General features: G+C 43.6%; 1 protein-coding gene across 4 annotated transcripts; it reads right to left on the minus strand.

The window, feature by feature from the left end:
• Nucleotides 1-1,509: 1,509 nt before the first annotated feature.
• On the minus strand, nucleotides 1,510-24,617 carry LOC132674922 (adhesion G protein-coupled receptor E2). Of its 4 annotated transcripts, none has more exons than XM_078443277.2 (18): nucleotides 24,433-24,617; nucleotides 23,376-23,426; nucleotides 22,989-23,111; nucleotides 21,031-21,186; nucleotides 16,268-16,414; nucleotides 15,990-16,036; nucleotides 15,790-15,867; nucleotides 15,197-15,374; nucleotides 11,795-11,902; nucleotides 11,387-11,607; nucleotides 11,016-11,195; nucleotides 7,360-7,554; nucleotides 6,836-7,071; nucleotides 6,477-6,543; nucleotides 5,972-6,063; nucleotides 4,959-5,127; nucleotides 4,763-4,873; nucleotides 1,510-2,125 (listed from the first exon to the last, which is right to left on the minus strand). In XM_078443277.2, the coding sequence occupies exons 1-18, from the start codon at nucleotides 24,461-24,463 to the stop codon at nucleotides 2,039-2,041; spliced, it is 2,277 nt and encodes a 758-aa protein (XP_078299403.2). In that variant the 5' UTR covers nucleotides 24,464-24,617; the 3' UTR covers nucleotides 1,510-2,038. The 4 variants fall into 4 exon arrangements, with proteins under 4 accessions (XP_078299403.2, XP_078299402.2, XP_078299404.2 ...); XM_078443276.2 differs by having other exon boundaries at nucleotides 7,360-7,557; XM_078443278.2 differs by lacking the exon at nucleotides 15,790-15,867 and having other exon boundaries at nucleotides 7,360-7,557.
• Between the last annotated feature and the right edge of the window lie 420 nt (nucleotides 24,618-25,037).

Genomic DNA, 25,037 nt, shown 5'->3' on the forward strand with positions numbered 1-25,037 from the left:
TATTTATTTAGATGTTTGTTTATTTTGAGAGAGAGACAGACAGAGAGACAGAGAGACAGAGAGAGTGCGAGCAGGGGGAGGGGCAGAGAGAGGGAGACACAGAATCTGAAACAGGTTCCAGGCTCCGAGCTGTCAGCACAGAGCCTATCACGGGGCTTGAACCCATGAACCATGAGATCATGACCTGAGCTGAAGTTGGACGCTCAACCGACTGAGCCACTCAGGCGCCCATTATTTTTAAATTTAAACAGCTCTTTGTATTTTTATTTTATTTTTTTATTAAAATTTTTTTCTTAATGTTTATTTTTGAGAGAGAGAGAGAGAGAGAAAGAGAGAGAGAGAGACAGCATGAGCAGGGGAGGGGCAGAGAGAGAGGGAGACAGAATCTGAAGCAGGCTCCAGGCGCCGAGCTCTCCACCCTGCGCGGGGTTCAAATTCACAAACCGCGAGATCATGAGCTGAGCCGAAGTCGGACCCTTAACTGACTGAGCTGCCAAGCGCCCCTCAGCTCTTTGTATTTTAAAATTTATTTTTCCTTTGGTAGAAAAACCATTGCATTTTGAATGTTGCCCTTGCTTTCAGCATGTTAGTGAACTCAGTATTTTCCAGTGAATTCTCTGAAGCTTTCTTGGCAGACAATTATACACTCTTTCTTTCCGCTCCGTTGGGTTGAACTTGGAGATAGCATAAAGAATTGTGAGCCGGTTCAGCTATTGAGTTTCAAAGTGGTTTGAAACGGGGGCACCTGGCTGGCTTGGTAGAACATGCAACTCTTGATCTCAGGGTCGTGAGTTCAAACCCCACATTGGGTGTGAAGCCTCCTTAAAAAAAAGGTAAAGCATATCATTTTGGAATCAGTAGTTAACATGGGGACCGTGTGATTGATCCATAAGTCCTGCTTCCTAAGCAAAGGAGAAAGTCCAACGATTCCTCAATCAGAATCTGCAGTTTAACAAAAGATACCAGACATTCTGTAGACAAAAGGAATTTCAAGCATTGTGGGCAAAACACTAGTTAAGAATTAGGGTTGGGATATGTCATGCCTTATGCTTTGCTTTTCAGCAACTGTATTCTTGCCTTTACCTGGAGTGGGCATCTCATTTAAAACATTAAAAAATTTACTTTTGATAACAAGTAAGAACATGAATACTGTTTTGTTGTAAAAATACGACACCACAAAGCACAAGAGAGATCTGACTGATCCTCACCTGACCTAACCTCCCTTAAATAGGTTTTCTCTACTATTACTGAATTATAATTTGTTCTGCCAAACATAGAATCTATGACTTAATTATGAGAGTTAAACAAGACTCTATCCATGTAAACATTCAAATGTTAGTACACTTAAGCTTTTAAAGTTATATAGCATTGTACTACAGACACCCAACAACTTGACTCACTTTTTATCGTATGTGGAGATTTTTCTGTGTCAACATAGGTACCAGTGATTTGGTCTTTGTGTCTGTGGACTGGCATTCTTTAAAACTGAAATAATTTTTCATCTTGCCATGTATTTTATTTTGTTTTATTTTATTTTATTTTCAGAGAGGGAGAGAGGGAGAGAGAGCAGGGGAGAGGGGCAGAGGGAGAGAGAATATCTTTAGTAGGCTCTGCACTGACCCTGGGATCATGACCTGAGCCCAAATCAAGAGTTGGAGGCTCAACCAACTGAGCCACCCGGTGCCCCAGCATCTTGCCTCTTCTTATTGATGGTTTATTTGAGTGGTTTGTGTTTTCCCGTCTTCCAATGCCACAGTGAACACGCTGAGGCCATCTTTTCCCTTGAGGTCCCTACTTCAGAGACTTTTAAGAACAGAGAAGACTGTGGTCCACTGGATGAAGAGGACCTTAGCTGGACTTAGCTCTTTGTGGCCGATTCCTGGAAGTTGGAATCCGCAGAATCTGGAAACAGGAAGTTTGTGCCTAGAGGAGCCTGGACACCAGAAACTCGTCTCCTCAATCCGAGACTTTGAATCTGCAGTAAATGGACTTGAAGTCAGTGTTGGGGGGCCAGCAATCCAGAAACATGATCAGGAACTCAAGGCTTGGGCACTGGGGATTCTGTGAAGCCGGGAAGAAGGCGTTCCGAACGTGGGGGATGCGAGGAGTTGGAAGAATGGAGAGCCTGAAAAGGAATTGGGGACAGTCAGACAATGGGAGAGACTGTGGTGAGCCAAAGGGATCGCCCATAGCGGCAGTCTCTGGTGCAGGGGTCCTGATGGGGGAATGCGAACCCGATGGAGGGGACGGCGGGGGGGGGGGGGGGGGTAGGAGTCGGGGTGGAGTGGGAGGGGTGGGCTTCTGGAGGAGCCCGATGGGGAAAATCTGGAGCAGTGCCAGAAAGAGTCAGGGAGGATAGTGAGAGGGTTTTGAAATGAGGAAGCTAAGATGTATGCTATAAAACAGTTGTCTAAAGTGAAAAAACCAGCAAATAGCTGAGCCAGCATTTAAACTCAGGTCGGTACAAACTGAATTTCCTAGCTGTAAACACCCTAAGAGTGTGGGAGAAGGTCAATCTGGGATTTCTGCTTGGGACTTTGTTTTGTAGGGTTTTTTTGTTTTTGTTTTTGTTTTGAGAGAGAGAGAGAGCATGACAGCACGAGTGGGGGAGGGGCAAAGAGAGAATCCCAAGCAAGCTCCAGCGAAGAAAGAGCCCATCTCAGGGTTCGATCCCACGACCCTGGGTTCATGTCCTGAGCTGAAATCAAGAGTCAAACACTCAACTGACCACCCGGAGGGAGAGAGAGAATCCCAAGCAGACATCACTTTCAGTGTGGAGCCTTCGGTGGGGTTTGATCCCGCGACTGTGAGATCATAACCTGAGCTGAAATCAAGAGTTGGGTGCTCAACAAACTGAGCCACCCAGGAACCCCTAGATGTGAGCACTTTAAAGTGAGAATGAGAGAGTTATATACATCATGTGAATGTCTTTCTTTATGCTTTATGGCAACTTTGAATTTTCTTTTTCTTTTTCAAATCACAAGTATGTGGATATTCTCTTTTTTAAAATAATGTTGTCAACGTATATATACAGCAACGTAGGGAAAACCTCCCCTACCTCCCATGGCTGCCTCCTCCAATACCTAGGCACATGTGGATGTGCGTTTCCCCTCCTTTACAAAGCCACTCATGATCTACACTTTGAAATGCACCCAATAACTTTGCTAAATGCTAGTATATATACATTTATGTATAAATGTCTTAAAATTGTGTGCCAAACTATGAGAACAGAAGTGTTCTTAGGACCCAGCCCGGTAGAGTGGTTGAAATACAAAGGAGATGGAGCAAGCTCATGCAGAAAGATAGCGATATTCCAGGGAGTGTGGACACGCGGAAGCCAGAGACCAAGAGGAGTATTGTGACATGGAGGAAGCCATCACAGCGTCCAGCACACCAAGGGTTCCAAATGCTGCTAAGACCGCTAAGAGGACCAAAAGATATTCGTAAGTAGAGACCGTTGGTGGCCTAAGACAGAGGTCTTTTGGTGGAATGATGGAGGCAAAATCCAGGTTCGAACATCGAGAGGAAGAAGAAGAAGGAAGCATAAATAAAACATTAGTACTTCTTGGGGCGGCTTGGTGGCTCAGCTGGTTGAGCATCCGACTCTTGATTTCTGAATCAGGTCATGATCCCATGGTCATGGGATTGAGCCCTGAGTCGGGCTCCACACTGAGCGTGGAGTCTGCTTAAGATTCTCTCCCTCTGCCCCTCTCCCCCACTCACACACACACACACACACACTCTCTCTCTCTCTCTCTCTCTCTCTCTATATATATATATATATATATATATAAAATAAAAAAAAATTAAAATAGATCAGAGTAAGTGAGACATGTAATGTGTTACAATGCAGCTGTTGAGAACATGAGAACCAATATACCAGAGATAAAATGTGTGAACCGTAATGTTAAGTCACTGGGAAGTCGAGAGGGTCAGGAACCAAAGTACAGGTGGAGGGATTAGCCTTAAAAACTAGGAGGCATATTTTGTCTATGTGCAGTCACAAGAGGGAATGAGAACACAGTGAACTAGATGCCAAATGGCTGGTGTTTTTGAGAGTGCAAAAGTAACCTTGTTTCTTCCTGCTGACTTGTGTTTTCTCTGTGAAGAAGTCAGCACGCACATCTGCTGGGAGGAGGAAAGAGTTTGAAGGATGAGATTTTGATGAGTAGACCATTTGGGAAGGAACAGTTTTAGAGGGAGGACAGGCAAGTTGGGGAGAGATGTGTAGACGACTTGCCAGGCAGGGTGAGGACGGGGGGTGGGGAATGAAGTTGGGAGAAAGTAGAGGAGGCTGAAGACCTTGCATAATTTATATAAAGCCCGTGAGTCTCTCTGGAATGACCTGGGAGAAAAGATGTGCATGGCTCTGTGCACTTTGAGCATTAACGATCTGCTCCACACCATTCATTTCTGATTAGTTAGCTGACCAAGCTTCCTTCTCTGCTTATAAGTATCTACATTTGTATCTTCTCACCAAGCACGATTAGAAACCCTATGCAACATTTTGCACAAAGTGGGTGCTCCACAAATGTGGGGAAAGAGGACAGTCGTGTGCAAGGGTCGCTGTGAACACAGAAGCTCAGCGAGTGAAAGTATAGGAAGAGCTCGTTTCAAGACAGGGAAGTGCCTTCAAGGGAGTCCAGGCATGAGCCTTCCTAGGGCATCCCCTGCTATCTGCCCAGGTTGTCCAGTGAGGCAGGCATGAGACGCCCAAGTGGATCGGCTAGGGAAGTGCTCTGGGAACACTGCATAATCTTACCGCACTGTGCTTGGAGGCATCAGACACGGTCCCGCTTGAGAGCGTGTAATTCTCAGGCTCGGCTTTGGCTTTCCTGACCCCTCTGAACCATTTCCCGTACTGCTCCCGGACCTGCAGGGGCGAAGCACGCTCTGGGTCAGCTCACTGGGCGGGGCGGGGACAGGAAGAGTCCTGGATGGGGGCCGGACCGTGGTACCTGCTGGCTGAGGAGGCAGTACACCAGGAAGATGAACGCTCCCTGCAGGCTGTTGATGATGGTGAAGAGGTAAGCCATGACGCGGGCAGCTGGCCCCACCTGCAGGACGCCCAGACACCACGTGCAGCCCAGGATGAGGAGCTGAGCCGTCGCTTTGAATGTCAGCATCCTGGGTAGGAGGAGAGACGAGGCTCGTGACGCACCGGGAGCAACAGCCCCCTCCCCTCCCCACCTGTTTTCAAGTCCACTCCACGGATGCTTCCTACTGAGTAGCGATCAACTTGGATCTTTATCGTCAATGATTCCATAAAAAGAAATGGTGTTTGGGTCAGGGACGGCAGTTTGACTAGGACTAGGGATGGTAGTGACACTCCAGAATGTGAGTTTCAAAAAGGTCACGATGTTTCAGGAAGACCCCTCATTTTGTTCAGCTGACATTGTCGAGAACATTCTGTGCCCCTGGCCCTAGGCTGGGGCTTGGGCATTCAGAACAACCAAGACAAGACTTCTGTTTCCACAGCCCTTAGAGCCTGGTGGCAAGACAGAAACAAATGATCACTTATAACATTTGCAAAGTGAGGTACTTCTGCCCAGATCCCATCCAGGGCTGTTCCTGTCCCCACCTTCTCCATGACCTGACCCAGAATGTGCTTTGCCCAGAATAGAGGCCACTGATTCTGTGCAAAGTTGAGGAAAGGAAAGGGCATCCCCAAACTCCTAGGTGATGTGACATGTGGTTGATGAACCTGCGTTCACGTGGGGCAAGAGAAGGGGAAGGCAGGGGGCCTAAAACGCATGAAGGCACGACCATGAAAGGGTGCGCTGGGTTCTGGGAACTGTTATGTGATGTTTTGAGTGTGTTGTCAGGATAGAAATGTTCTCAGGACCTGCTAGGTAAGGCATGGAAGCAATCCCTGTGTATCAGGGCAAAGTCCATTCTCTCTGGACATCAGATCCTTGGAGCTCTGAGGATAATGCTCTGGATGGGGGACATTCCTCTGACTCCTCCTCACCTGGTGTTCTGGAGGGTGGACACATCTCTGTTGAGGGAGGAGAGCTTGTTTCTCACTATCCAGAAGGTCATCAGAAAGAAGGCCAGATTAATCTGCAGAAAGCCCACAGGTGTATTAAATTCACTCCACATCTGGTAAGCATCCTCCTAGCTCATCCAACACCTAACCCGGCAGGTAAGAAGCTTTTGCCTTTTGTAGAAGTCCTAGAAGACTAGACCAACCACCCTGTAACTCAGGCATGTGTTTGTCCTGTAACTTTGGCGAGCACTTCGATGCAGTTCGCATGGAAACTCCAAATTTTAGCACTGAAAGTCCCAGGTCTCAGGAAACATGTTAGTCCTGTTGTTGCAATGGAAATTCCTGCATCCCGGGGTGGGGGGTCTCTCATCAGTCCTGGGCCAACTGGAATGATTGCTCCCGCTGCCTGTAACCCTCCTGGTACACCTGGTCTTTGAATGACCGTCACTTTGGCAGGCAGGATGCTCTGATGTCATGTGTTACTCACGGAGAAGATGGTGCAGACGGGGCCCAGGAAGGTCCATACAAATCCTTTGTCTGTGTGGAGCCAGCATCTAAGAGAGAGATGAGAAGTGAGTCAAGAGAACATTGGCCTTTGTGGATAAAGAATCACTAGAATGTATAATATATAATGATTAAATACTTCATAATGAACATTTGAAATAATTAAATCTTAAGGACTTAAAAACAGTTCAAGGAACACAAAATTCCATCAGAGAGATGTCTTCGGAGTGGGCACTGACCTTTCCTCTGCCTATCATGTTCGGGGGAAATTAAATCGCTATTGGTTCTATGATGGCCACAGTTGTGCTGGAGAAGATAGGGGCAGTGGGAATTTGCACTTACCTGGTGGGTGTTCCATAAAGGGAAGGTCTGGATGCAGCAGAAATGGCCACGATTAGAGCCAGGACTCCATAGCCCACAGGGAACATGAGTCTCTTCATGAACCTGCTCACACTGGTGTAGTTGACCACCGTCAGGTTGCGTGCTGTGAGGAAGAGGTGTAGACCCTCCAACAGCATCCAGGTGAAGGAGGCCAGGTAGAGATAGTGTAAGGCCCCCGCGATGATGGCGCACAGCAGCTGGGGGAGGAGGAAGGAGTCACCAGGAGGGACTGTCAGGGAGAAGGGTGGCCCCAGGACCCCTCCCATACCTTGCCAGCGGGGAGAACTCGTATATATATATATATAGGGTCGAGTTGTTGAGAGAGGATTGTCTTCTGCTTCATCAGTCAACGTGAAATAGGCTATTTACCCCTCCAGCCTCCCTGTCACCCAAGGCCATTTTATTAAGGTATCAGTGCAGCAGGGCTCCACGAACTGAGCATCCCGTGGCTCAGGGCAGGGGGTCCTCTGTGACAGTGTCAGTACCTTGATCTTGGTCTGGTCGATGGCCGTGAGGAAGAGCAGGTGGGCCAGGAAGAGGCAGATCGAGAGCTGCAGGTGGAGCGAGGTGCTGGTGTTCTGGATGGCTTTGCACAGGAGGAAGGTGAGGGCTGCCAGGAGGAGGCACAGCAGAGAGAGGCCCAGCCCCACATAGGTGATCACAGCCAGCATGGGATCCTCCTGCTCAGACCCGTGAATGAGATCACAGTCACCTCTCTAAAAGCATAGACTAGAATGGTAAAACTTAAACACACTGATAGTAATGTTGCAAAATGGAACTTTTGGAACTCTCATACACTCCTGTGTGAGAATGTAAAAGGTAACAACTACTTTGGAATGGAGTTTGGGAGTTTTTTATAAAGTTGAACATACATTAATGTTAAACACACACTTACCATAGGACTCAGCAACTCCATTTCTGGGTATTTACCAAGAGAAATGAAAAGGAATGTCCATAAGACCAATGTTTATGCATTTTCATAACAGCTCTATTCATAATAGCCCAAACTGGAAGAAATGCAAATGCCCAATAATTGGAGAACAGTTTGTGGTATAAAACAATCTGTGGTAGAGTAATATGTTGGGATGCTATATAGCAATAAAAAGGAATGAATTATGTTTACACTCAGTAATATGAGAGAGTCTCATAGAATGTTGAGCCGAAGAGCCAGGAACAAAAGAGAACAATTCCATTCTACTGAATGGCTCTAGGACAGTCAAAATAAACTGTAGCAACAAAATGAGTTCTGTGGTTTCCTGGGGTTTGGGATGGGAGCACTGAAAGACTCCTGAGGGGCTTTCTGAGGTTACGGAAAAGTCCTACCAGCTCAGTGACCTTTAGAGCATGGGTTTTTTACAACTGTTAAAACTTACAAAGTGTATGCTTATAATCGGATTTCTATTGCAAATATATTGTATTCCAATAACATCAGTTAAAAAAATGAGTTACTTGAGTGTGTGATTCTAGAAATAAAGCTTGTATAAACGCAGCTGTACCTATGTGATAGGATAACCCTCCTTCAAGACATCAAGCCTTTGAACCTACTAGGGTTGTATTTCGATGCTGAAATTTGTGTATCACTATGTTTATTAGTTTTACAGGTTGCTCTCCTGGAAATGATGCTTCAGTCCTACCCATCCCAGTGACCCGAGAGCACCTTCCTGAGTATTTGTACCAGGTCACCTAGAAAATAATCATATTCTTGGGCTGGGAAAAATAACACAGACCACAAAAACACAGACAATTATCTGTTTCCCCCACTCCCCTCCCATCTCTCCCCATTGCTAAGGATTCATTACAAATTGTAGTACTTATCACGTTTTAAAGGTAATCCTTGTTTGAAAGAAAAAGTCAATTGTTCTGGTATTGAAAATGGTGGCCCAAAGGTTGCATGTGCACATGTGCTCACATGTACATGCACACACACACACACACACACACACACACACACACACACCTGTTCTTGGAAATAATTCAAATGCCACAAATGTAATAAAACCAAAACCACCATTTCCACTTTCTCTAAAACTAGGGAATAATTGGAAGAGAAGCTAAAATCAGAGAAGATTGACTAGAAGTATACATTGGAGGAAACCAGAATAATCTGTGTCATGATTACAATAGTGGGAATGATGTAGGCAGGAGTTTCCATCCACCAGTTGGTTTAAAGAAGTTTGGCTCTGGTTGTGGAGGAAAACAGGTTTTGTACATGGAAACCCTACTGCTGACATTTAATTTTGCTTAGATAAATTTTTATTTTTTTTTTAATGTTTATTTATTTCTGAGACAGAGAGAGACAGAGCATGAGTGGGGGAGGGGCAGAGAGAGAGGGAGACACAGAATCCGAAGCAGACTCCAGGCCCTGAGCTGTCAGCACAGAGCCCGATGCGGGGCTGGCACTCACGAACCGTGAGATCACGACCTGAGTCGAAGTTGGACGCTTAACCAACTGAGCCACCCAGGCACCCCTAGATAAATTTTTAAAAGTTACATAAAAATCACAAAACCCTGAACATGTTTTTACATAAATATCTTGGAAATAATTCCTCCAGGAAACACCATCTGCCTTAATCATAAGTGATTGAAAGGATCTATACAACATATCACAAAAAAATAAAAAGGAACAAACACAAGATCTATACAAAATATCACAAAAAAATTAAATGGAACAAACACAAAATCTATACAAAATATCACAAAAAAGGAGAAAGAGAGTAAAAAATTTAAGTAAGGAATACTCACCAAATAATTGTTAACACGGGGCAGCTAAAAGTTGTGACATTATTTACTCTGAATCAAAGCATGTAAGGGAGCTCTTGCCTTTATAAGCAAGAAATGAAAGGAGAGATACAAGGCCTCAGAGAAGAGAGATCTTGTGGAGTTGTGCATTAGAAAAACACAATAAAGAAGTGGAAGAAAAAAAACCCCTGCAGTAATGAAGACAAAATTTGAAGAGCTCATATTAAGAATGGACCCTACTGAAGTACAGTTTAAGAGATAGAACAGGAATGAAAAAAATTGGCAAAATTAAATTAATATAAAGAAAGAGGCAAAAGGAAATCAGAAGAACAAGAAATACGAGAGCGAGGTAAATGAGAGCCACAACATGCAGAGTTGGTCTTCAATGAAGAAAACCAAATCAATGAAGAGAACAAATGTTGGAACGTATATTTCAAGGCGTATTTTCAAAAATGAAAGAAGAGTCAAATCTAAACACTTAAAAGAAACACTTTGAATGGTTGGGTGGGGTGATTAGCCAAGAATGACAGTATCGTTACCCAACTTTAAAATGTAAAGGAATCCATTGGGTGGCTACTGATACGTGGTGATATTATATGTGTGTATTAAATGTATGTATCTCAAAGTTAGAACTATTACTCTGACATAGCAATGCTATTGCAACTTTGCAGAAACTGAAGCTTGCAAAAAATGTTTGTCGTTGGAGATTTGCTAAAGTATGGAACATCCACAGAATGGAAAGCTGTGTAATTTAAAGATGAATGGTCAAGTTCTTTGTGTACTGATACAGAATCTCATAAGTATTTGAAATGGAAAAAATGCCTAAGAATGAATATGTAGGCAATGCCTGGAGTGAAAATAAAATTACACATTATATGCATTTGCTTGTTTATACATAAAATATCTCTAAAAGTACTCAGAAGAAACTGAGATTTCTTCTAAGAAGAACCCTGATCACTGGGGGCCATGGGCGGGAAAGAGACTTTTCAATGTTACTCCTTCAACCATGCGAATATTTTTCATCTCTTCAGAAATGTAACCATGAACACTTGTACACCACATTTTATTCTTTGCTGAAATGGTGGGAGGAAACACGCTGTTTTGAGGGTGCTGTTTGAATTGGTCTGGATTCCCATGAGGCCTGGCCATGTAGTTAAAAGAGTTCTCATTTTGATCTGCCTGCTGTCACCTGGGAGGATCTCAATTCCTGGTGCCACCACCTACCCCGCCTCCCCCACCCCAGAAGGAGTAACCCTGTCACCCGGCCAGGAAAGGACGATGCTTTGGTCCTCGATGCTGATCTCCCTGGGTCCCTTCTGACCTCTCCCATCACATCCTTTCCTTTCTGGTTGCCTGTAGTCTCTAGCATCCTTGTCTCCATGGCCTCTCTCAGGGATCTCACCTGCATGTGGCCGTGGGCCATGAGGACGGCAAAGCTGCTGAGGTGGGAGCACTGGCAGGTGGTGCTGGCATCTCCAGTGGCCGCCATCCTGCAGCCCGTGGTGGACCAATGACCACATCCATCCTGACTGTGCTCCCAGAAGACACAGAACACCTTCTGCATTGGCCCGGGCATCACCGACTGTAGGAAGAGAGCGTCGGTGGGAGCTGGAGACTCTTATCCAAAGCTGGTTTGCAAAGGGCTTTCCTGGGGGAAGGAGGCGCCCACGGAGGAGGCCCCCAGGACACAAAGGGTGATCTCGACAGTGAGACTGAGCCTCGGACCCAGACCAGTTCCTTGCCTACTCACAGCCCCATTCCACCAGGACTCACGTGGTGGGAGACGATGAAGGTGACGGGGGAGCTGAGGTTCTGGGTGTCCTTGTTGCTCACAAACGCAGAGACGACATCTGAGAGCAGGACAGGGAAGCCTCCTGCCAGGAAGTCCCTGTGTTCATGCAGAACTGTCTGCTGCTTAGAGTCCAGGACCAGGGGCGCCTCAGCCAGTAACTTGCTCATCCCTGGAGTGGAGACGAGGCCCACCACAGAAGGACCTGCAGGACAAGGCCAAGATTGACATGTCAGGGTCGCTGCCAGGGCCCCTTTCTCCTCAAATGGACTCTCCCCTGTAGCCCCGCCCACCCTACACTTTCCTTTAATCTTTAATTCTGTGTCACATCCTGGCTGTCTGGTCCCATCGCAAGGTCTCAGGGGCCTTCCCTTCCCCACTGCAGTCATTACCCAAGTCATTGGATTCCTGTGCCACATCCCACTTCAGCTGCATCTTTGCCTGGCTCTGGCCCAAGGTGACATCCCCGATTCCTTGGTCCTGCACCGTCAGAGACAGTCCTGTAGTGGTGGCAATGGCACGAGGGATGGGAGAAGTCAGGCTACTGCTTGCAGTATTGGAATTAGATCTTTTTGGTATGCTGATAAACCACATGAATTTTAAGTATGAAATAAGAGTGATGTGGCTGGTTTAATACCGTTATTTGAGGATTTACAAAATGTTTATTCATTGAGAGAGAGAGAGAGAGAGAGAGAGAGAGAGAGAGAGAGTGCAGGGGAGGGGCAGAGGAGGAGGGCAGAGAATCCCAAGTAGGCTCCATGCTGTTAGCACAGAGCCCAACGTGGGGCTTGATCTCACAAGCCGAAAGATCACGACCTGAGCTGAAATCAGAGTCGGACTCTTAACAAGCCACCCAGGCATCCTTTGACTATTTTTAAAAGCTGAAAACCAGAATGTTTCCAAAGATTGCACTTTTTAAGAAAATTTTCTACTGAATTTGCATCATCTCAAGGAAGGGAAGAAACTGCTAACAGACAAGACAAGGCTTTTGTTGCAATGACAATTCTAACTCTGTGGGTAGTAAGCTTAGGAATTCCCTGAGCTGGCACCCATGGGTTAACAAGGCAGGATGAAGTTGCCCAGTGTGGAGCTGATTAGCAAAAGAAAGGTGCCTTCTTCACGGTTTCATTGTCTCTTCCTGCACGTCCATCACGCTTGTAAGCCTTCTGATCCTAATAAAAATGGAGCAAGGACCCTTACTCGGTGCTCTTGTCTCCTCCCCGGACACTAGTCTCTCTCACATTTTAATCCTGCATCCGCTTTCTTGCTGGACAAGAGAGAACTTCAGACCCGGAGTCTACGACATAACTCTAAATCACAGATGCTCCAAATTTGAATATAAACAACACTGCTGTTAAATCTGATGTAGGTATTTGCCACTCGAAGTCTGACAAGGTCTGGTGTCCAGACTATATAAAGAGTTCTTACAACTCAATAATAAGACAAATAACCCAATTAAAATACCCAAAGATGAGCTCGAACCCCACTTGGAGCTCTAAGCTGACAATGCAGAGCCTGGGTGGGATTCTGTCTCTCTCCCTCTCTTTCTGCCCCTTGCTCACTCACACCCTCTCTCTCTAAAAAAAAAAGGTTTTAAAAAATAAATAAAATAAAAAACCCAAAGAATGCAAAAATACTAATTCAAAGGGATACATGCACCCTAACGTTTATAGCAGCATTGTCTACAGTAGCTGAAGTATGGAAAGAGTCCAAACATCTACCAACTGATGAATGGATAAAGAATAGGTGTCACAAACACACACACACACACACACACACACACACACACACACACACACACACGAGAACATTAGTCAGCATAAAAAAAGAATGAAATCTTGCCATTTGCAACGAGGTAGATGGAGCTAGAGTGTACTATGCTAAGCAAAATAAGTCAGTCAGAGAAAGACAAATACCATACGGTTTCACTCATAGATGGAACTTAAGAAACAAAACAGATGTTCATAGGGGAAAAAAAGAGGCAAACCAAGAAACAGACCCTTAACTATAAAGAACAAACTGGTGGTTACCAGAGGGGAGGTGGTGGGGGGAATGGGTGAAATAGGTGATGAGGGTTCAGGAAGCCACTTGTGATGAGCACCCGATATTGTATGGAAGTGTTGAATAACTAAATGGTACACCTGAAACTAATATTACACTGTATGTTAAATAACTGGAATTTAAATAAAAGCTTTAAAAAATGGGCAAAAGACTTGAATAGGCATTTCTCTAGAGAAGATATATAAAATGCCAGTAAGTACATGAAAATATCCTTAACACCATTAGTTATTAGGTAAGTGAAAATGAAAACCAGAATGAAATACCATTTCGCACCTGCTAGGATGGCTATAATATCACCTGCCCTCCCAAACAGCAAGTGTTTGCAACGATGTGGAGAAATTAGAATGCTTATCCATTGCTGGAGGGAAAGTAAATGGTCCAGCCACTTTGGAAAGCAGCCTGGAAATTTCTCAAAATATTAAACGTAGAGTTACTAGATGACCCAGCAATGCCACCGTCAGATATCTACCCCAAAGAAAGGAAAACATACGTTTGCACGATTTGTCTGTGAGTGTTAATTCATAATAGCCTCAAAGCAGAAACAACCTAAATGTCCATCAACTGATAGAAAGATAAATAAAATGTACATAACCTTATCAAGGCATACCATTTGTCAATCAAAAGGAATGAAATACTGATATAAGCTACAACATGGCTGAACTTCAAGACGTACGCTGAGTGAAAGAATCCAATAACGTAAGGTCATAGATTGTATGATTCCATTTATATGAAATGTCCAGAATAGGCGATCCATAGACACAGAAAGCAGGTTGGTGGCTGCCAGGGGCTGGGGGTTGCGGGGAATGCGGAGTGACCGCTCATGCATATGCGGTTTCTTTTTGGCGTGATGAAAATGTCTAAGATTATTTCAAGGTAATGGTCGCACACCTTTGTGAATATGCCCAAACCATTGAATTATACACTTCAAATGGGTGAATTTATGTTGGGTAAATTACATCTCAGTAACACTGTTGAAAAACACCTGATTGAGGTAAGTCTTCCTGGTAATTGCCATCTACATATGGTGAAATTAGTCTGGAAATGCTTTCTTTGAGTCCCAGATAAAACCATGAATAAAATGATTGCAATTCTTTCCAAATGCATGCAAAAGGAGTCCACAAAGATGGAAAGATATTAAACAATGACCAGGATATTTGAGAATGCAGGAATCAGAATCAAATATTTGTGGCCAGCTTTTAATTCTCTTTGCTATCTCCTGGGTAGTATGGATGCTGAAAAATCTGGGAAAAACTGCATAGAAATAAGCATGCGTTTTAACAATGAAACCGTTGGTACAATGTTATTTAAGGTTATACTTAAAATTAGATCAGATAATATTATGTAATTTTCAACTTTTCAAGATTAATTGTGTTTTCTTCATTTCCAGGTAGTGTTGAGTTTATTTTTGAATACCTTATTTTTATGAACCTCATTGTTGCAATTTTCTGTGGTAATTATATAAACGATGTAATGATAGACTTACTGATATTTGTATATGCTTCTTTTTACTTATCCTTTAAAAAAAATCTGAAACTTTTGTGCTTAAAACAAATAAAAGACTGAGTTCCACAGGAGTTTATTTTATGATAGGGGAATATTTTCTGAATTATTTTAAATAAAATCCTGAGATGTGAGTGTGGCCACTTGGCTCCAGTGGGACAGTCTCTAGGAAGAGGGGAGAGTGAGAAGGTTAACAGAAGGAGCGGGAGCCTGAAGCATACTCAGATACTTACCTGTGCCTGCAGGAGCATGCGCGGTCAGTGGCCCTTTGGGCAGCAACTTGCTCAACACTCTCAGGACATCCTCCAGGCCAACGAGCAGGTGAGTGGCCACACAGTGCTGCTCTGAGGGGGCCAAGGTCTCCAGGTCCCCTGGGGTCTCCAGCAGCTCATCTACTTCCTGCATGAGGTCCTGGGGGATGGGACAAAGAGCCAGTGGGCAATGGATCAAATGGGTTGCATGAAGACCTGGCCATTCAGCCCAAGAGAACGGACCCTAGACATTGGGTATTTGGAGGGTAACAATGGCACTGAATTGGATTCCTTGGATGGTCCTTGTTGCTTAGATCTCAGCCACTTAGAGGTCAACCTGGGTCAGAAAGGCCAAGGATGACATAAGCCCAAAGCCCAGAACCAGCCAATAGGGAAATAAATTAGTGCATCTGGGTGTCTTTAAAAGTGCTTCTAGATAGCCTTCTCTCCACCATGGGTGAGGGACCAGTTGCAGTGTCAACTACATAGGAGCTTGTCTATCTACATCCCTACCAAAGTGACCCAGGTCTCTATGGGATTCCCACACCTGGCCTCTTTCCTGGTTCTGACTTTACCTGGATGGTGTTCTTGGCCAAAGCTGGCTTGAAGTCTTGGGATAACTGCTGGACCTTGTCAAAGAAGCGGGAGAGACTCTGGGGAAAGGGGACATGGAGGCAGGTCAGAGAGCCTGAAGTGGGAGTTTGGGGAGAGGGTGGACACAAGATGGTTGCTGAAGATCTTTCTGCTTCTAGTCTTCTGCTGAGGCTCCACTCACCTGGCTGTTGACTCCAGAAGGTGATGTCCATGAGGGGAAGGGGACTTCTGCAGGGAAAAGAGGCAGAAGCACCACTAATGTGTGTGTGTGTGTGTGTGTGTGTGTGTGTGTGTGTGTGCGCCTGCATATACATGTGGAATGCATGTATGTGCATGGTTTCTGTTTTGTGAAGGCATGTGTTCACACGGATGTTCATGTGCAAGAGTGTGTGCACACACACATGCACATGCATCCGTGTGCATCTGTGTGTATGCATGTGTGTGTGTTGGACTATATACCTTCACAGATGGTGAAGTTCAGACCATGTAGAGGCCTGGATCTGGCCGCCCAGTCATGGTGACAGTAGCATCTGTAGCTGCCCTTCACATTGATGCAGTGGGTGGTGTTGTGGCATTGGTGTTTTCCGGAGCTGCATTCGTCCACATCTAGAGACACAAAAGAGAAGGATCAGTCCCCTATCCAGGCCTTGCTCAGGCCTCTCCTATACTCAGTAAGTCCAGCCTTCCTACCTTCCATCATCTTTTTCAAGGTCAGGCATCGAAGATTCCATCATAACTTCAATGGACGGATACCATCTGGTGATAGCACTCTCTACTCAGCCACCACCTCGGACAGAGCAGGGGTTGGCAAACCATGGCCCACAGCCAAATCCGGCTGTTGCCTATTTCTGTAAAGGATTTTTTTAAGTGGCTAAGATAAAAAATCAAAGGAAGAGCTGTCTTTTTCGACCCATGAAAATTATATGAAATTAAAATTTTAGTATCCATACATAAAATTTTATGGGAATGTAGCCACTCCTATTCATTTATGTGTTGTCTGTCTGCTTTCACACTATAATGGCAGAGTTGAGTAGTTGTGATAGGGAGCTTGTGGCCCAAAAAACTCAAGATATTTATGATGTGGCCCTTCGCATAAGGAGTTGGCTGGCCTCTACATTCAAGCAAGGTTGCCAAGATGAGAACTTTGTGTGTATATGTGTGATATTCAGATCAGAGCTGCTTGTGGATGGTGAGTGTAGTAGATAGAATAATGGCCCCTTCAATGACATCCAAGTCCTTATTCCTGGAGCCTATGATTATGTTATCTTTCATCCAAAAGAAAATTTTGAACTTGGTGATTAAGTCTCTTGTTGGGGGATTATCCTGATGATATGGGTGCAGTTAATATAATCACAAAGATTCTTATAAAAGGGAGGGAGAAGGTCAGAGAGGAGAGGAGATGATACATATGATGTTGACTTTGAAGAGGGGAAAAAGGAGCCTTGAACCAAGGAATGAAGGCATTTTCCAGAAGCCAGAAAAGGCAAGGAAACAGATTCTCCCCTAGAGCTTCTAGAAGGAACCACTTAAAACTTCTAACCTTCAACACAGTAAGAGAATATATTATACTGTTTTAAACTACTAAGTTTGTTATATTAGTAATAAGAAATTAATACAGTGATTCACCCAGGAGCCTGGGGATCGCTTCCAGCCAAGTCATGTTGGTATCTGCCCTTCGCGTTGCTGCGGGAGTCTGATGGGTAATCGGGAGGTATGCATAGTCAGCTCAAAAAGCCCCTAACCCCACTGGCTAATGCCACCCCTCACTTTTCTGTGGCGCCAGCTCTACCCTTCAGGGCTCTGGGCGTACACACACTTCAGCATTGCCTGTAGCCTGTTGGGTGGGTGGTAGACCTATTCTAAATGCCATACCCAGAAGGAACTTGCTTTGGCCCCAGAATATCTCAGGCATCCCTGCTATCTCCCCACCCAAGGGAAGTTCCTTCTCAGAGCAGTTTGTGGTTGAAAAATGAGGAAGGCATGTGATTGTGGTCACAGCATTGAGTAAATGTGACTGTCCTCAAATCCACTTGGCTGTAAACTTATCTTTCTGTCTTTTCTAATTAGGAGAGAAATTTGATCCTCTTTTGTTAACTTAGAAAACAGGAGAGTGGAGCTAGGACAGTACTTGATACAGCTTTTTCTGTTTGTACCCTAGACAGTGGGGTAGGAGATGCTTCTCTCAATTTAAGGTCAGAGATTTTTCTTTTAAAAAAAAAATTTTTTTTAACGTTTATTTTTGAGACAGAGAGAGACAGAGCATGAACGGGGGAAGGGCAGAGAGAGAGGGAGACACAGAATTGGAAGCAGGCTCCAGGCTCTGAGCCATCAGCCCAGAGCCCGATGCGGGGCTCGAACTCACGGAACGTGAGATCGTGACCTGAGCCGAAGTCGGACGCTTAACCGACTGAGCCACCCAGGCGCCCCAAGATTTTTCTACTTTAGGGATGGTGAGTAGTTTACAAACAGCATCATGCTCCCAGTAAGGTTGAGGTTTAAAAGTGATCCCATTTCATGTAAAAAATTTTTAATTATATATATTTTTTTGAGAAAGCATGAGAAACAGAGAGAGATCACCTATGAGAATGAGTGAGTGGGGGAGGAGCAGAGAAAGACAGAATTTTAAGCAGGTTCCATGCCCAGCACAGAGCCTGATGCGGGGCTTGATCTCACTATTGTGAGATTGTGACCTGAGCCTAAATCAAGATCTGGACACTTAACTTTACCCAGGCGACCTGAAAGTTGAACCATTTCAGAGCAAATACATTGCTGTCACATTTTAATATGAAATGATTTGAATCATTGAATATTAAATTCAACGTTGAATTTAGTTTACTTTTCTCTTTGTGGATACTAAACATCCCTTGTCTCTTAGTCATTTCTGATACTTTCAAACATGGGTCAAACAACTGTGTAAATACAAAATGGCTAGTATGAAAATTAATAATGGATTGAAAAGTCCTCAGTTAATATAAATCCATGAAGCTTTTCTTAAAAGTGTATTTTACACAGTTTTATAAGATAAACAACTTAATATTCAGGTTTTAAAAAAAAGTTAAAAAAAACACTTAATCTCTTCAAGGGTAGATAAGGAAACCAAGACCAGAGATTGTAAAAACTTAGCCAAAATCAAGGCCAAGCGACAAGACCAAGGTGTGACCACAGCTCATACCTTGTGTGATGATGAACTCTTTCCAGTTTTTCACTTACGTGTTATTTCCAGAACGCCTTCTATGTGCTAGGCACTGGGGTACAGTGGTGAGAAACACATTGTTTTCCCAAGACGTGGATGCTTTGCCAAGAGTGACTGATATTGTATTTGTATGTTGATCTGTCTGCTTACTGGAGTAAAAACTCCAGGAGACACAGCCTGTGCTTTATTTAGTGTTGGAGTAACAGTGCCTGGCATAGAGCTCAGAGCAATGGTAGGCAATCAAATCACACCGATGATAAAATTATTGTCTAAATACTACCACAAAGTAGTATTTACTTTTTGGACTACTGCTTGAAAAGTTTTAAGATGAAAATATATGTATGGAAACATGCTTGAAATTAAGAAAAAGGAAGATAGGGGACAAACAAAGCCGTTGGCATACTATAAGTACCATCCCGTGGCATATTTTTCTATTTAAAACAACTTGGGAAGAATTCTAGTTTATCAAGAGATATCTCATTTAGCTCTATTTTTAATCATTCCAATTGGAAACAACCCAAATGGGTGAATGGATAAACCAATTCTATACAATAGAATATTACTTAGCAATAAAAAGGAATGAACTAGTCATCATAATTAACATTGGAACTCTGAAGAAATATCTATATCTGAGCTCCATGCCAGGAGTGGTTCAGAGCATCTCAGGTAGGGAGGGATCCCAGGCATCTCTATTTAAAAAAAAATTTTTTTTTAATGTTTATTTTTGACACACAGAGAGACAGAGCATGAGTGGGGGAGGGGAAGAGAGAGAGAGGGTGACACAGAATCCGAAGCAGGCTCCAGGCTCTGAGCTGTCAGCACCGAGCCCAACGCGGGGCTTGAACTCACAGACTGCGATATCATGACCTGAGCCCAAGTCGGATGCTCAACCGACTGAGCCACCCAGGCGCCCTGGAATCTCTATTTTTTAAAATACAGGGTGATTCTAACAGAAAGCCAGAAATGAAAGTTACTATATGCATCCCTCTAAAACAATGATCTGTGGAGGTGCCTGGGTGTCTCAGTCGGTTAAGCGTCCAACTTCAGCTCAGGTAATAATCTCGTAGTTCATGAGTTTGAGCCCCACATCGGGCTCTGGGCTGACAGCTCAGAGTCTGGAGCCTGCTTCAGATTCTGTGTCTCCCTCTGTCTCTGCCCTACCCCCACTTGCGCTCCGTCTTTCAAAAATGAATAAATGTTAAAAAAATTAAAAAGTAATAAAACAACGATCTGTGGACTAACCTGTGACATGTGAATCTAGAAGTAACTTTACGCAGTTGTATTATTAGCCAAACTCAAGACCTGGATAAATAGATCCAGATAAAAGAAAACAGTCATTGTAAATGCAAAATAACTGTAGCCAATTTTCTTTCTGGAAAATAGACGTATCAAAAGCGGGGGGAAAAGGAATGAGCTATCAATACACAAAACAATATGGATAAACCTCCAAAAACATTACACTGAGTAGATGAAATCTGACTTACAAGGCTACATATTGTATTACTGCATTTATATGACATTTTCAAAAGACAGTGCTGCAGGTGGAAAAAATATCTGTATATGAGGGGTTGCCAGGGCAGGTGGCGTAGTGCCTATAAAGAAACAGGATGAAGGAATGTTTTGGAATAATGTAATTAATTGTTTTGGTTCCTGAATGTAGTGGTGGTAACCCAGATCTGTACTTACATTAAAATTCATAGAACTGTCCATCAAAAAGAAAAACAAGTTGATAAAAAAGGGCTCCGAAGCTTATTATTGTATGGCTATCCTGTAATATGTGAAACTCTTCTCCATTAATGGAAGTCATCCGTTTCCAAGCCTTAACTATTGTATACAATGTTGCAATAAAGAATTTTCTAGATATACCTTCACAGGGCATTGTAAGTCTGGACAAGTACAAGAAATGGGAGGAAGGAGCCCATGAGAGACCCAAGAGTGTTCTCTTCTGGACTCTCAGACCTATGGAATAATTGACAGGATGAGGTTGGTCGTGGGCATGGGGGAAATGTGTGACACAGAAGCCACTTACCTTGACAAGTGTTCTCTTTCTCGCTTTGGAATTTGGTGCCTCCTGAAAGGAGCTCATGCCCAGGGGCACACTCACAGTAGTAACTCCCCTCCACGTTGTGACAATGTGCAAGGCTTCCACAAGACATGTATAAAGGTGGGCCACACTCGTTGATATCTGGAACACAAGTGAGAACTTCTAACAATGTCCAAAATTCTGGTAGGATAGGTAGCAACGAGATTCAGATGATTTGACCCCTTGCATTTTCTTTCTGAACCAAATAACGTGTTTATGGGAGAAAACTGGGAAATCAGAAAACTCCAATGACATTTAAATATCCCACCACTGAGACTGCAACAGTTTTTTAAAAATGGAGAACAGTATAATAAATCCACATGTACCTGTCACCCACCATTACTGATTATGAAAAGAACACTATTACATTTTCATCAATTTCCTGTGGACTCAGAACACAGCTTTTGGAATATACAAATTCTTCCGGGGTCTTAGAATATTTTATGCCTACTTTTCCACATCAAAACAAGAAATAATTTTAATGCCTATAGATGTTCTATAGTAGGGATATTTCATATTTTATCCAACTCTTGACCAACTGGACAGATATCAGAATGCAACAGTTTGAACCATGGGCCCAGCTCCTTCCTCTTCCTTTGGACAAATGGTTTCACCTCTCAAGGCTCAGTTTCCTCATTTATAAAATGGTGCCAACATTGACTTTCTCAAGGGGCTGACCTGAACTTCTTCAGGGACGGCGTTTCTTTGAGAGATTTGTGGAATTCAAATTAACCCTATCTGAATTCCAGCTCTATGACCATCTGTGTGAGTGTGAACAAAGCACCTCTCAAAGTCTCAGCTTCCTTATCTACAAATCGGAAGAGATAACAGTATCCATTCATCTGGTTATTATGTAGTTCAAATTAATTTTAATTTCGGAAATAGTGCTTTACAAATGGCAAATGGCCATCTGGCTTGAGGTTGCATGTGGATATTTTTGGATGGAGGAACTGAGATTATGGCTTATAGGGAGTTCCCGGCAAGTTAGCTCTAGGGTTGGTGGAACATTCAGAATCTCTGTTGGCTGCATGGTCCTTCCTGACCTCCCCCTTCAACAGGCTGCCTCTGTCTTTGACCAATTAACAGCCAACAACAACCACAACAGCAAATGTATTGGCTTCTTCTCAAGCGCGATGCACTGTTCTAAGTGTTTGACATGTGTTAATTTATCATTTACGTATTTTTTTCTTGAGGTGACGTTCACATACCAAAACCAACTGTTTTAAAGTGAACAATTAACTGGCATGTATTGCATTCACAATGTTGTGCAACCACTCCCTCTCTCTAGTTCCAGAACATTTTTATGACACCAAAAGAAAACCCCTTTAGGTAAAGGGGATTAATAGTACAGTTCTCATGATGAGCACTGAATAATGATATATAGACTTGTTGAATCACTAACTTGTACACCTGAAACTAATATCACACTGTCTGTTAACTATGATGGGATTAAAATAAAAAAATTAAAAGTAAAGAACTCCCTTTCCCATTTAAGTGGTCACTTCCCATTCTTCCCGCCCCCAGCACCTGACAACCACCAATTTGCTTTCTGTCTCTATGGATTCCATTTATATGTTGATTTAAAACACGTAACTAAATGGGTTGATATTATCATTGTCCCTGATTTACAGAGAAGGAAATTGAGGCCCTGGGACATAAAACAATTTGCTTGGTCTTGCACAGCTGATCAGTAAAAAATCTGGAACTCAGATAGTCCAGCTCCAAATCCTCAGCTCTTAACACTATACTCCTTGACCATGAGGCCTGATTGCCTGTCTCTTGGCTTCTCTCTCCTGCCCTGGACAATGAAATCAAGTGCTGCTTCAAGGGCTGAGGAGTCTGTGATGACTCCTCTAAGGACCCCCTCTGTGATGACCCGCTCTACGATCTCTCAGTCTCTTTACCTGTACAGACCTCCGAGGAGGTGCTAAAGATGACCTTTCCAGAGAGTGAAGTGAATCCAGGATCACAGCGGCAGGAGCTGGCATTGGTACAGTGGGCATTCCGTGGGCACCGAGCACAGGGAGCTGTGGGGGAATGGACATATGGGTTTGCAGGCTCTCAGAAGATGCCGACTCCCAGTGGGGCATAAGGAGATGGAGGGAGGAGAAGAAAGCAATGCTTGTTTTCATACAAGGAATTGTCCTTGGTAATGGACTGGAAGTCTGGGGGAGAAGCAGGGTCAACTTATCAAAGCCTAAGAAGAGCACTCCCGAGAAAAAGCCCTTGCTAGTGCAACGTCCTTTCCCTCAGCTTCAGGTAATGGGTAGAGTCTGTTTGAGCACACTCACCTCCATTCTTGTGGGCAATAGCTCCCAATGGTATTAGCAGGACACAGAGCCCTAGAACACAGAAAGAAGGTAAATATGGCTGAGGAATGAAATCCAAACCTCCCACACAAATAGGTGCTACAACCTGGTTAAGGTGACTCTCCCCTATTGCCCCATGGCTTCTAAAGCATCCCAGTGTTTCCTTCTGGACAGGTTCCTAGACTTTCCCACAGGACCTAGGGGGTGCATGTTTTCCCTTTTATCTTCCAGAAGGCTCCTGAGGAATTGATAGCAGTAAATTTTTAGTATAGGAATCAAAATCTACACAAATGGAAAGTAATAGGCACACATATTAGAACATCAATTCCCATCAATTTTACGAGATACATCTTATGAGGAAAATTTCAGATCTGCCTGTCTTCATTCAGATACTAATATCTGTTCTTTATAGTCAGGATGTTTCTTCTTTTGAAGTGGTTTGAATCCATTTTCACTTCCAGGCTGGCCTGAGACTGCACCACTGTTCTTGGAGTTGATTGCAACTAAATTTGAATGAGTTCTGCCACTCTTTGGCTCTGTGGCTTTGTGCAGCTTGGTCTAGATTAAAAAATTCTTTTTTCAGTTTAATAGAAAACTCTAAGTAGAAGAATAGTCAACTCAACCCGTGAGGATCAATCATCCTGCTCCAATCATCATCAACTTATGGTTACTTTTATTTCGTCCACACCTCTACTCAGCCCCTACCCCCACTGGATAACTTGGAGGCAAATTTCAGGCACCATATTATTTCACAGGATTTATTCTAAAAACAAAACCACTTGCAGGTAATAATAACAAAAATATGTAGATCATAAATTGAGAAATACCCAAATAAGTCCCACATTTTCCCCTAGCTGCAAATTCAAACCACTTCCTTCTTTGAAAGATTAATAGAATTAAAAAGTGTCCTTTTTTGGGGTTATTATCTTCCAAGAGAATAATGCAAGAGCAAGCTATGAATCAAGCAAAAGACAAAGAAGTTTTTCCAAAGGTATAGAGAACACTAAAATGGTCTTAAGATTCTCACAATTCTACCTACCTGGATGAAATGCAAAGTATCTTCCCTTCATGGTACAGAAACATGAAGCCTGAGCAGTGGGGGAATTCAATCTTGAGCTGTGGGCCAAAAATATTTCCTGTTGAAGCAAAAGTATGCCCTAGAAGAACTGACTAGCTAGAAACAGCTAGCCTGAATGCTTTCTTCCCTTTCCCCCACCAATTTAAACTTATCAGATCTCCCTCTTCTCCTTTTTATTTTTTGCCTAGCATTAGTACTCTTTGGATGGCCAGCCACCTTGCTGATTCTTCTTCATTTCTAATGATGAAAGAGCGAGTGATGGTGAATCTAATTAAAGGGTCTTTCCAAAAGAGTAAATCTGTGGGTCCCCGGCCAATGATGCAGTTCAGCATTGTTGAATAAGACTACTGCCTAGCTAACATTCACCGACTGCCTTCTACATCCTGGGATTTGAGCCGTATACGTTACTCTTTTTCATTCTTGCTTTTCCCCATTGTCTTCAGTCCAGTGATGCTGTTTAAACAAGAATGTGTTGAGGTGGGAAGGCTGCAGAATTGATAGCTGCTAGTTTTATATAAGGCACATATACCCCTTAAAATTTTTGTAAGATGGAAATAGTTATTCTT

The sequence above is a fragment of the Panthera onca genome, chromosome A2 (genome assembly GCF_046562875.1).
Source record: "Panthera onca isolate mPanOnc1 chromosome A2, mPanOnc1 haplotype 2, whole genome shotgun sequence".
Classification (NCBI taxonomy): Eukaryota; Metazoa; Chordata; class Mammalia; order Carnivora; family Felidae; genus Panthera; species Panthera onca.